Source organism: Gavialis gangeticus, unplaced genomic scaffold, assembly GCF_001723915.1.
Source record: "Gavialis gangeticus isolate Ggan-Ray unplaced genomic scaffold, GavGan_comp1, whole genome shotgun sequence".
Lineage (NCBI taxonomy): Eukaryota > Metazoa > Chordata > Crocodylia > Gavialidae > Gavialis > Gavialis gangeticus.
Window position 1 is genome coordinate 46,335,254 of NW_017728993.1, and position 11,247 is coordinate 46,346,500.

Below are 11,247 nucleotides of genomic sequence, written 5' to 3' on the forward strand. Positions count from 1 at the left end.
GGGCACAAGCAGGACATCCTGCCATGAACCCCTTGTCCTCATTTTGTTTTTCTGCCATGCCGGCACTCCAGCACCTTCCGAGGTAGGCATTGTGGTGTTTTTCGGAACTCTGGCCAAAAAACATTGCCTACCCGTGACTTAGTCAGATGAGTGGACTTGCAGAAAGAAGGGGTTCTAAAGGGACCTTAGAAGGGATGGGATTTCTTTTAGAATCCCTGCTTTCTGCAAGTCCATTCACAGCATCTAATGAATTAAGTCGTCTCCTATGAGAGCTCATGCCTTTTTGCATCAGGAACTGGGAGAACATCAGTTAACTAGGGCATCCCTTGGGAAGACATGGTCCAATAGTCACAAACTCCTGGAAGACCGTTTTAGGCTGGATATTAAAGAAAAAGCTTCTTTACTGTCTGAGTCCCCAAGGTGTGCAAGAGCACCACCCTGGGGGGGTGGGGAAAGAAGTCAAGCACCTACCCTGGGTACTTTCAAAAAAAAACCACACACTTGGATGCCCATCTTACTGGGATCATTTGACCCCTGCCAACTCCTGCCCCCTGGGCAGAGGGCTGGACCCAATGCTCTTGCAAGGCCCCTTCCAACCCTAATGTCTATGAAATTTATAAATAAGTTAAGCTCTAAGGCTATGTATGGGTGTTACACCCATCATGCTTTAAGAGCACTGAAAATACTCTAAAGCAGTAACTGAACAGGTGTTCATGGCTCAGACCACTTTAAAAGCGGCAGATCATGCTTTTAATCAGTACCACATCTATCAAGGGTTAGATTAAGCAGTTTCTGTTAGCCCTTTTTTAAATGTATGCACCACATCCATCCACAGGTCTTATTCTCCTGCCATCACAGGCAGCATAGCACATGGCTACACTGTAGCCTTAGAGCTGGTTTCCTCTGCTCAAGTTCTGTGCCAGCCCCAGCCACCCAGATGTTACTGACCAAAGTCAGTGGCAACCTCTGATCCCAACCTCACTTCCTCCCTCTGACCAACTGTAAGCCACAATCTGGCCAGGGGGGTAGGCGTGGGGGGAGAAATCTCTCTCAGCCCTGGCCCTGCAGTATGCTGCTGCCTGGCCAAGGGGTCTGGGCTCTGTGTCCCCATAGCCCCCCCCTCCCATCCCATCCCAACCAAGCAGAAGCATGCCACGGGGCTGGGGAGAGGACCTGCTGACAGTTACCAGCTGGTGGGAGAGCAGGGCTGGGGAGAGGAGCCCCTCTGACTGCTTCCTGGGACGTATGCAGGAGCACCCCCAGCAGCTAGTGCAGGCAGGGTCTAAGTCCCTTCTCCCCCACACACTGAACAGTGCAGGGCTGCTCAGTTAGCTGGTGCTCTAAATTTAGAGCACTTTTAGTAAAGGGCACAAACAGAAGAGCAGCTCCCCATTTTAACTCATAGCGCTTTGCAGGAAGTGTTAGGAGTTGCAATGATCCCCCAAAAGTTGGGAATTCCAGCAGCTTGCTGCCAGCCTGCAGCCCACTCCCAACCAGACACTGTTTTCAGAGTGGGCAGGGAGAAAGCAAGCAGAGGGAACTCATTCTTGGGGTTCCTCAGGTGGCACTGGAGGGTGGGGTGGGTAGATTGGGGGAAGGGGGGAAATCAGACCCTTTTAAAGCAGTCTACAGCTATGCACTTGTATTTGGTCCCACCTATAGACTGTTTTCTGGGGCCAGATCAGGTGAAAATTCTTCTTTCTGACTGCACCCAGTTAAAATGCTTCCACCAAGGACTTTTTGAATGTCTGTATTTAACCTAAGATGCCACCCTGTATTGCCTTCTGCGTGACTTCAGACCAACACAGCTAACCACTTTTATATAACTGGTATAGATGGAAGTAAAGAAACAAGCATGCCAAGTCACAGTGTTCAGAGCAATAATTTCCGAAGTTAAGATGGTAGCTGACTATACAGACTTGAACAAACTCGTTGGTATAATCTGAAAAGGCCTGCTTGGAGGAACCATAAGGTTCCTTTAACCAAGCATTCATAACCAATCTAGAGTGGCTGAGTCCAAATACTATCCATCTTTGACCACAATTGTTTCAACATAAAAAAGGTCACAATACCTTTTATATGGTCCCCTGGTCTAAATTCAGTCTCACTTGCTGTTATGATGTGCTTAGGTGTCAGCTGAGGATGATGCCCATGGAGAGGCATCATACTACTGCAGGCCTCTGTCACTTTTCCATTTGGATATCCATCTACAGGTCCAGAAACACAGGCCAATAGCCAAATCGTGAAAGCCAATTCAGAAGACTCCATCTGAACAAGTTAGAGATCACACAGTATTAACCAACGATGCAGGTTTCTCCTGTACACATACTATAGCAGGCTAGCAGCAGTGTTAAAAGGAGCCCACAAGAGTCATCTAATCCAGCTTCCTGCAAACACAAGATACTTCAGTTCTAAATATCAGGTTGCCACATCTCTTTAGAAGATGTGACTGAATATTAAGCACCACACAACCAATTTGAAAAATGTTTTCACAAGTAAGAGGCACCAGGTTCTGTTTCTAAAGATTCTTGAGGTTAACTCCCACATGTTCATGAAAGTCCTTGTAGATACCAGGGTTGTAGGTTGTAGCCGTGTTGGTCTAAGAACATAGGCAGACAAGGTTCTCTGCGTGAATCTGATATCTTTTATTAGACCAACTTAAAAAGTTAGAAAACAATTATTAAGCAAGCTTTCGGGTTCAAAAACCCTCCGTCAGGCTGAGGAAGTTTCAGCAGTTGGTGTGTGCTCTTCCTGGATGGAAAGAAAAGTAAAGAAGCCAGAGGCTCTTTTACTTCAGCAGAGGCACACCAACTGCTGAAACTTCCTCAGCCTGATGGAGGGTTTTTGAACCCGAAAGCTTGCTTAATAATTGTTTTCTAACTTTTTAAGTTGGTCTAATAAAAGATATCAGATTCACGCAGAGAACCTTGTAGATACCAAGCATTTCATAACTTTTGAACATCTACCCTCTAGTACTATTTTCTCTCTGGCCATATTTGAATTCCCCTACCCCTTTTTAAAAACAGTACTTTAAAAAGAAAAAAAAAAAAAAGAATTAAAAAACCATTGTCATAATGTCCCCCAAACAACTCATCCCCCTCATGCTGGTAATTAATGGTGTTTATAACAGAACACACAAAACCCAACATCCCTGAATATACTTAGTCTGACCTCTTATTTTAGGTGCATGTGCCTGGGGAAAGGAATAATACTGGCACTTAAAACAGGCCCAGCATGCTCCCCTATACCAACCCCCTTTACGCTCTCAAAATGCTTCACAATATTAACTAGCTCCTCTCCTCTTATTAGTAAATATTATCCTCATTTTACAGAAGCTCAAGCCCCCACACAGAACCTTAGGGCTGGGATTATAACAAAAAAAAATCTGTCTCCCACACCTACGCTCAGACTATGCCCTAGTTGCAGGCAGTTTTAGCAAAAGATCACTGACAAGATAGGATCCGACTCAAAAAACATCTTACATGTCATCAAACCTTCTTAACAACCAGACAAGTTAGAGCAGGGGTGGGCAAAGTCTGGCCCAAGGGCCAGATTGGGCCCACAGTAGACTCCTTTTCCAAGCAGCCCCTGCCCACATTACTGCGGCTGGTTCCCACGGAGATCCCAGCAGCAGCAGCGGGGCTGTGGGTTTGGGGCCAGGGTTTCCATGGAAACCGGTCCCAGCAACAGTGACAGCACACCTGGATGGGCTGGGAGCTGCTCTGGGGCTGGGATCTTGAAGCAGTGATGGCATGATCTGGAGCCAGGGCAGAACCATGATCTGCTGCCCACATGCTCCAAGCAAGGGTGTGCGGGCAGCGGATCGTGGCTCTGCCCTGGCCCCAGACCACACTATCACCGCTGCAAGATCCCAGGCCCAGCCCTGCAGCAGCTTCCCACCCAGCCATGCCCTGCCGGCGCTGCTGGGGCTGGTCTCCATGGAAACCCTGGCCCCACACTCACAACCCCACTGCTCCTTGGCCTTGGCCTGTCATGGCCCCGCCACTGCTGTGGTCTCCGAAAGAAACCAGCTGCAGCAATGTGGCAGAGGCTACTGGAAAATGGAGTCTGGCTACCAGCTGGATCTGCCATTTTGCTCACTCCTAAGTTAAGGGAAGGGCACCAAGTAGCTGGGACATGCGACTCTTAAGAAGTCAGTTTAATTAAAGACAGGAAGAAAGAGAGAGAAAGGAAGAAAGACAGGAGATACAAAGGAACATTGTACTGGGGGAACTACAGAGCCCCTGACAAGGGCAGCTGTTTATTAATCACACAGCTCTAGATCTGTGTCAACCATTCCTGATGACTACCTAACCTCACAGTAGGTATTTGTTCATTGTTACATGAACAAAGATTCCCTGATAATAAAATCTTTCCCAGTCACTAAGCAGACATTATATTGGAAAACATTTCTTTAAGGCAGAAGAAACAAAACCTATTGCTTGGGTAGGACTTAAAGTGCTCAATTACAAGTAGACGTTAGGGTTGTGCAAAGCTTCAGTCGCTGATTTGATTTGGTGGAGGTTTGGCCTGATTTGGTGGCCAAATCTCTGAATCCAAATTGAATCAGTAGACCCTTCAATCTCTCTGAATCGATTTGGTGATTCAGACATAGACACAGCTTTAAATGTTTTTTCTACATACCTCAAGGTACCTGGCATGGGTTGTAAGTGCTGCAATGCTGGGGCAGATGGAGCATCGCACACAGGAGTGCAGGAGGCTTGCCAGCACACTCGGCAGCAGACCCGAAAGTGGAACAGAAGCACTTGTGGTCCACTTCCGGGTCTGCTGGGGAGCATGCAGGGCCCCCGCTCCCCACACCCTTCCCCCTGGCTTGGTGACTTGTGCCTCCTGGGTCTGGGGGAGCACCTGGGGTCCCCCTGCAGCCAATCACCAAGCAAGGGGGGTGCAGGGGAGGCCCCAGCATATTCCCTAGTGGATCCTGAAGTGGACCAGAAGTACTTCCAATCCACTTCTGGGTTTGCAGCCAAGCATGTGGGGGGGCCCCCACACCATGCTCCTGTGGGATGCTCCATCTGCCCAGGCATTGCAGCTTTCACAAGCCATGCCTTGTATGTCAAGGTATGTAGAAAAAACATTTAAAGCTGTGTCTATGGTTGAATCACTGATTCTCTGAATCAGCGCTGAATCTTCAGATTCAGATTCAGCCCATTCAAATCGGAGACAGTGATCCGAATCAACAAACTGAATCACTGTCCCTGATTTGGGCTGAATCTAAATCAGAATCAAATACGGCCCATTTCACACACTTCTACTAGACATGATATAGACCACAAGTGTCAAGTACATGGCCTGTAGGCTTCATCCAACCCATGGAGCTGAGCAAGTCTGACACCCCCAATCTACACAAAAACTGGTTGTCTATTTGAAAAAAAAAGACTTGCATATCAAGAGGAAGATTGTATGAATCTTCCAAATGTCAATACTGATCACATATTATTTCTGCCAAAACCATGTTTAGCATTTTTACCTGTTAGGACTGAAAATCCTGATGGAAGTTAATATCATTCTGTAACTGTGTCCATTTTATCCAGCCACAATGGCACTCATAGCAAAATGAAAGGTAGAGTTGGGGAGCAAAAGGAGAAGGGTTTTAAGTTCTACTTGGCGTGTAGAATTGTGCACAATTTCTCATTAGATACTGCACTTTAACTTTTCCCAGTTTCTTTTCATTATGGTAGTTATACATTTAACAGTAGTAATAACATGTCTCTATACACCCACAATTGGCGATATTAATTCAGGGTACATTCAGGGTACCTGGCATATCTTTACAGAGTGAACCTTTCTGTCAAACGGCAGTGTGTGCACTCCCCCTCCCCCGGCTGTCATAATTAAATGGTAAGAAAAATATTGTTGACTCCTTGAGGCAGCAGGAGGGTGAAAGCAGATTAGAGAGTACTGAATAACCCTCTCAACCCTGTAGGAGATGCATGCAAGACTCAGGTCAAAAATATACTAATAAGATGTACTTCTGGGAAAGCATAGTCCATTTAGCAGACTGATAAGAAATAGTTAGGAAGGTTCCTGAGAGCACACATGGGCATAAAGATAAGAGGCAAAGTACCATTTCAGCAAGCTGGGCATTGACCTCTGGTAAAAGGGAAAAACAAAAAAATCGGAGAGCTATAAAACAGAGTAACTATTTGCTTATTTTTTCCCCCTCAGAGTGCCTACAATATAATGCATGCATATATACAGCACTGAACAACTGTCACGTGCTTCTTCAAAAGCTCACTAAAGAGCATATGAAAGGAGGGGGAAAAGTTTTTAGAACAGTTATACTCCAGAACTAGATGGGGTAAAAGAAAAGAAGAAATGGGAAATCCTCAGTGTTTTCCTCAAGAATATTCACAGTAGGTTAATATGCAGAGTCACTGCATTATTGATTCCTTCTAGTGAAAATGAACTCAGGGACCTCATTATGGCCCAGTTCTAGCACATTCAAAATCTTCCACAGTTCTCCATGGTACATTCAGCAGAAGCTCATGACTGCTCGAGTTGATAGGGTTGGCAAGAACTGTGTCAAACCACATTTTTATTTAAGGACAATTTCCATAAGCCCTGCTGACACCATAGTCTGCATGGCGCGAGTCACTTCTTAAGTTTTCACTCACTCTTCTGAGAGCTTCATAAAACCTGAGCAAGATAGATAAGATGCCATGATAGAGATAAGGGGGGGGGGTGAAACATTCAACATTCTAGTGTATAGAACAACTTGCAGTACAGAATGAGAGAAGCAAGGACTTTCTTCCACAAACTGAACGGACCACCACCTTCCTTCCACACAGAGATGGCTTAAAGAGATGTGGAGGCAGAAAGGGGTAATGTGAAATAACGGCACTAAAGAGTAATTTAAAAAAGTAAAGAGAGAAAACGGAGCGAAGGCTGCTCCATATACAGTGAAAAGCTAGGAAAGTGTTTCTGCCAGCCTTTGTACTACAATATAGCCCTTCCCAAATAGAAAAGTAGATCCGTTTCCTTTAATTCTCTTAAGGAGGCTTTTACATCAAAACACTCTCTGGGCTCTCCCAATATGAAGGAAGTTAGGAAGTTATTCTCAAAATTTCAATTCCTTCCATTGTCTGCTATCCATGCATTATTATTTCATACTGTATATACAACAGCAATTTGGAGCTTTTGGGGGTTCAACATATTATAGAAAAGATACAGAAAGGTATTTGACAAACGCAACAGTTTTTAAAGTGATGAGCCCTAGCCAATACTAGGATTCAGAAATCTTCAAACTCTACAAGAAATCAGCCTTTTCTTTCTACTCAGGCCCAAACACCTAACAAAGCCACTTTCCATATAACAGTAATGCGCCTGTAAGTTTGGGGTATTCAAAATACAAGTCCAAAGATCACTCTTGCATCTAGTTACTCACACACTTTATCCTTCTTTGAGCTGGGGAGGGCAGGAAATGGGGGGAACCCTAGATACAAAGATAATAATGAGTTCACTTTGCAATAAAATGTTGATGTAGACAACCAATACAAGATTTGTGACTTATTCACCCATGAGACCACAGCAGTGATAACTGTATGAGACAGAACACTTCACAGCCTCGTGAATGTTATACCATTATGATCTACATTAAAACTTGAGAGGCCACAAAGGAAAAATTGAATTGCTTGGAAAATTGAACATTTGCCACGAGCAGTTTAGAATGGCATGGAATTTAGGGTTCAGGGAATTATATAATTAAAAGTACTGAGTCAGTAACAACTGCTTCCAAATACTCACTGGGCATGTCTACACATGTATGAATGTGCCTTTTCTACTGCATGTTTAGTACCTATAACATGAGGTACCACATAAATGAACAGTAGTAAAAGCACACGGTCTTTCTGCGATGCTTAATATGTAGTAGACCAATTCTACAAAAACTATAGTAATATGCAGTAGAATTACTCTACTGCGCAATACACATCTCATGTAGACACACCCACTGTGGACAAAAGATGAAGCTATCAGAGGAGGTAAGTAATTCAAATACTATCAAATGTAAGAGTAGCAGGGAGCAAATCCTCACTATATATCAAACATTAGTAAAATTATGTAATATAAACCCAGGTAAAACATCTTCAGTACATCGTTTTGTTTAAGGCATAATAAAATTTAAAAAAAAGGAGATCAGTTAAGTGCTAGTCAAAATTCTCCCAGTCTTTGCCTACATAACAATTTAATGGTATATAGAATGGTTGTTGTTTCTTCAGAAAATTATACAGTTACTTTTTCAATTATTGTAGATCTGCAGTCAGCAACACTGATTTGCTTGACATGTTATCATCATGTGTAATTTCCAAAACAAGGTCATCCTTATTATTTGCTAAAAATATGCTATGGTCATAAAAAAAATTTGAAAATCCACATCTACTTATCACTTGAACTAATGAACTAGATTAACAATAAATTTTAAAACTCCAATTGCCTCACCAAAAGTTAAGATCACAATAAGTATATGCAAAATATATCTCAGACATTTTCCTAGAAGAGCAATGAGACTTTTGCACAGTCAACAAAGGAAAATAAAGCCAAAAGATCCTGGTTGTTGAGTGATCACAATGCACATAAAAAGGAATACTAAAACAATAAGCTAGACTTATCAAACGTGGTCAAGCCTTCTGAAAACACACACAGACCACCTTGGAGTTAATTTTGTGTGACCACCATGTTTTGCAATGTTTATAGTTCACCAGGACAGAGAAGAAGCCTCTTGAATAGATATCCACAAACAGTTTAAGTACTTTGTTATGGAAGAACAGTAATCAAGCAACCAATATCTTATTGTATATGGAAAAATGCAATTTCATTAGTTTTTTGCTGTAAAGCAACATGGTTTTTTGTTTCCAACTCAAAAGCAATTTGGCAGAGCTTGATCAGTCTGCTGAATAAAGCCAAATTAGATGGTCTGTTTAAATCCTTCCCTGTAGATAAGATACGATAGAAACTAGAGCCAGATTAACTGGAACTAGTCCTTCACCACTGTTTATCTAGATTCAGCCTTCAAGAGGTACTTTGCAAGTATGTATACAAAAACCTAAAAATATCTACAGATAATATGGTTAGCTACATCAGTGCCAAGAGTTTGGAAAATACACTGACCCTACAATAGAAAGGCAGCAAATAAATATTATTGTTCTTCCAGCACTGAAGAACTAGCAATTCTCTGGCCTTATTAATTTCATGACTAAATGTATGCAAGGTGAAGCATAAGAACTCCCTGGAGATAAAGGATTTCTAAACTTTGAAGTTATTTGCTGCACAAATTATCTAAATAGTAAAATCCAGAAAACTGCAGGAAGTCAAAATAGATGTTTTTAAGGTATCTTTTTGCAAGTTAGACATTTCTTTGTGACCTTACATTACAATAGGACAACCATGGATATTAACTATCCTTACCGTCAACAGCTAGATTACATAAATATAACACAGCAAGCTGCTGTAGCCTACAGTTAAATACATTGTACTGAAGGATTCATAGATTTACAAAGTGGACATCAGAAGTGCTTCAGAACCTATCAGTTAGTGTCACTGTACATTGCACTTATTTTTGCAACTAATTTCTGTGACACATTGTTTTCCTCCACTACTCATGTAAATTAAATTGGTATCCTACCAATTTCAGAACATACTGGTCTGAAAAATGACACGTTAAGAAATCATATAATAATTTTAAAAAACTCCAATTATTTCAAATACTACAGGTGTCAAAATAATATCTGTCATACCATATTCACAGTCCTAAAGCCCTAATCACATATAGAATTGTTGTAAGTGGTTTGACAGAGCAGGCTTCCTTGCATAATGACACAGTCCTCTTACAATCATCCTACAGTCTCACCTGTGCCTTCACTCCTGCCCCGAGTTATTTCAATCAGGCAAACCAATTTACAGGATCAGAACTTTTGCATGACCTTTTCATTCAATAATAAAGATAAGAGAATTTAAGAGAGAACATTATTGTATAACACTGAGGCAAACCACGCTTTAAACTCGTGTAAGATTTAGGATTGTTCATTAGTTTGTTCTTTTTAAAATTTAACAACATCAGTATTTAAATCAAACAATCTCTTTTTCAACATCCCACATTGAGAGAGATCAACCTTCTTACTAAGTAATTATAAAGTACCTCTTTTACTTACTGTATAACACTAAATGCATGACACTTCCATTTACTTTATAAAAAGACTAGAAATAGCTTTTTCTTGGCACATATTTCGCCTTTCAAAGAGGTCAGATTTTAGTGTAATATACAAATAATGCTAGGGTGCTAGAATATTAACAAAATTAATTCATGTTTATTCAGTTGGCTCTGGATCTATACTATCCAAGTTATCAACACTGATAAAAGCCTTAAAACAAGCGTCCAAGCCTTACATTAGCCTCATGTCTTGCAGACAGACAAGAACTCCTAACCCCCACTTTAGGGCACCTGTTCCTTCCTTACTATTTACACCTCACTCAATAACAGTCCCATTTCTCAACACCCCTAATTCTCACAAGACTAGTTTTTAATTCACAGTTCCCAAAGCATTTCTCCTTCCAAGAGAGCCTTAAAAACCACTCTTACCTTATGAAATGATGTAGGGTACTCTCCCCAGACTTCCTGCTTTCTGCAAAGTTGTATCACATTACAGCAGAGGGGTGGAGCCAACCAGTATTTTAATCAGAAGTGAGCAAGCCCCCAGGGAAGTGCTTGTTAAGGGAAGAAAATTGCATGGCTAAAAAGGAAGAGGAGGAATGGCAACACTAAGTTCTATTCACTTTTTGAACCACCTGTATTAAGAAACTGTCAGGAAAATTTACTGCACCAAAAATAAAATCTTTTCCACTGCCTCTTACCCTGACAAGTGAGAATAATGACCAATTAATGGTATTTTACTCACCCACAATGGCCCTTTCTTCCTCCTAGGCAAATAAGCAACAAGAATTTTGGCAGGCTGTGACATCACTAAGGCCCAATCCTGTAGGGACACGCACACACTCAACCTTGCTTACCATGAGTGGCTCCATATATTTCACAGTCACTCTTCAAGTTTAAGCATGTGCATGCTTGTCAGATGGTATAATTAAGACTTTAATGCTCTGTGTGCTGTGCTTAGGCAAACTTATTTTCATGTGCAGTTCTAACAGATTTCCATCAAGGCTCTGTATAAGGATCTGCCTCATGAAGCTCATTTTAGGCTTGGGTCCTACAAGACTGATTCTATATAATTGACA

General features: G+C 42.0%; 1 protein-coding gene across 3 annotated transcripts in view; it reads right to left on the minus strand.

Moving 5' to 3' along the window:
• LOC109286871 (putative ferric-chelate reductase 1) overlaps positions 1–10,758 on the minus strand; it is a 44,634-nt gene extending 33,876 nt beyond the window's left edge. Inside the window, exons 1-3 of one of the 3 annotated variants that reach the window (XM_019501670.1) lie at positions 10,598–10,614; positions 9,869–9,941; positions 2,073–2,268 (exon numbers count right to left, since the gene is read on the minus strand). In XM_019501670.1, coding sequence (XP_019357215.1) covers positions 2,073–2,268 — 196 coding nt within the window. In that variant the 5' untranslated portion in view covers positions 9,869–9,941; positions 10,598–10,614. Of the gene's footprint in view, positions 1–2,072; positions 2,269–5,491; positions 5,561–9,868; positions 9,942–10,597 lie in introns of those variants that run through there. The other 2 variants (XM_019501669.1, XM_019501671.1) reach the window with 2 other exon arrangements.
• Between the last annotated feature and the right edge of the window lie 489 nt (positions 10,759–11,247).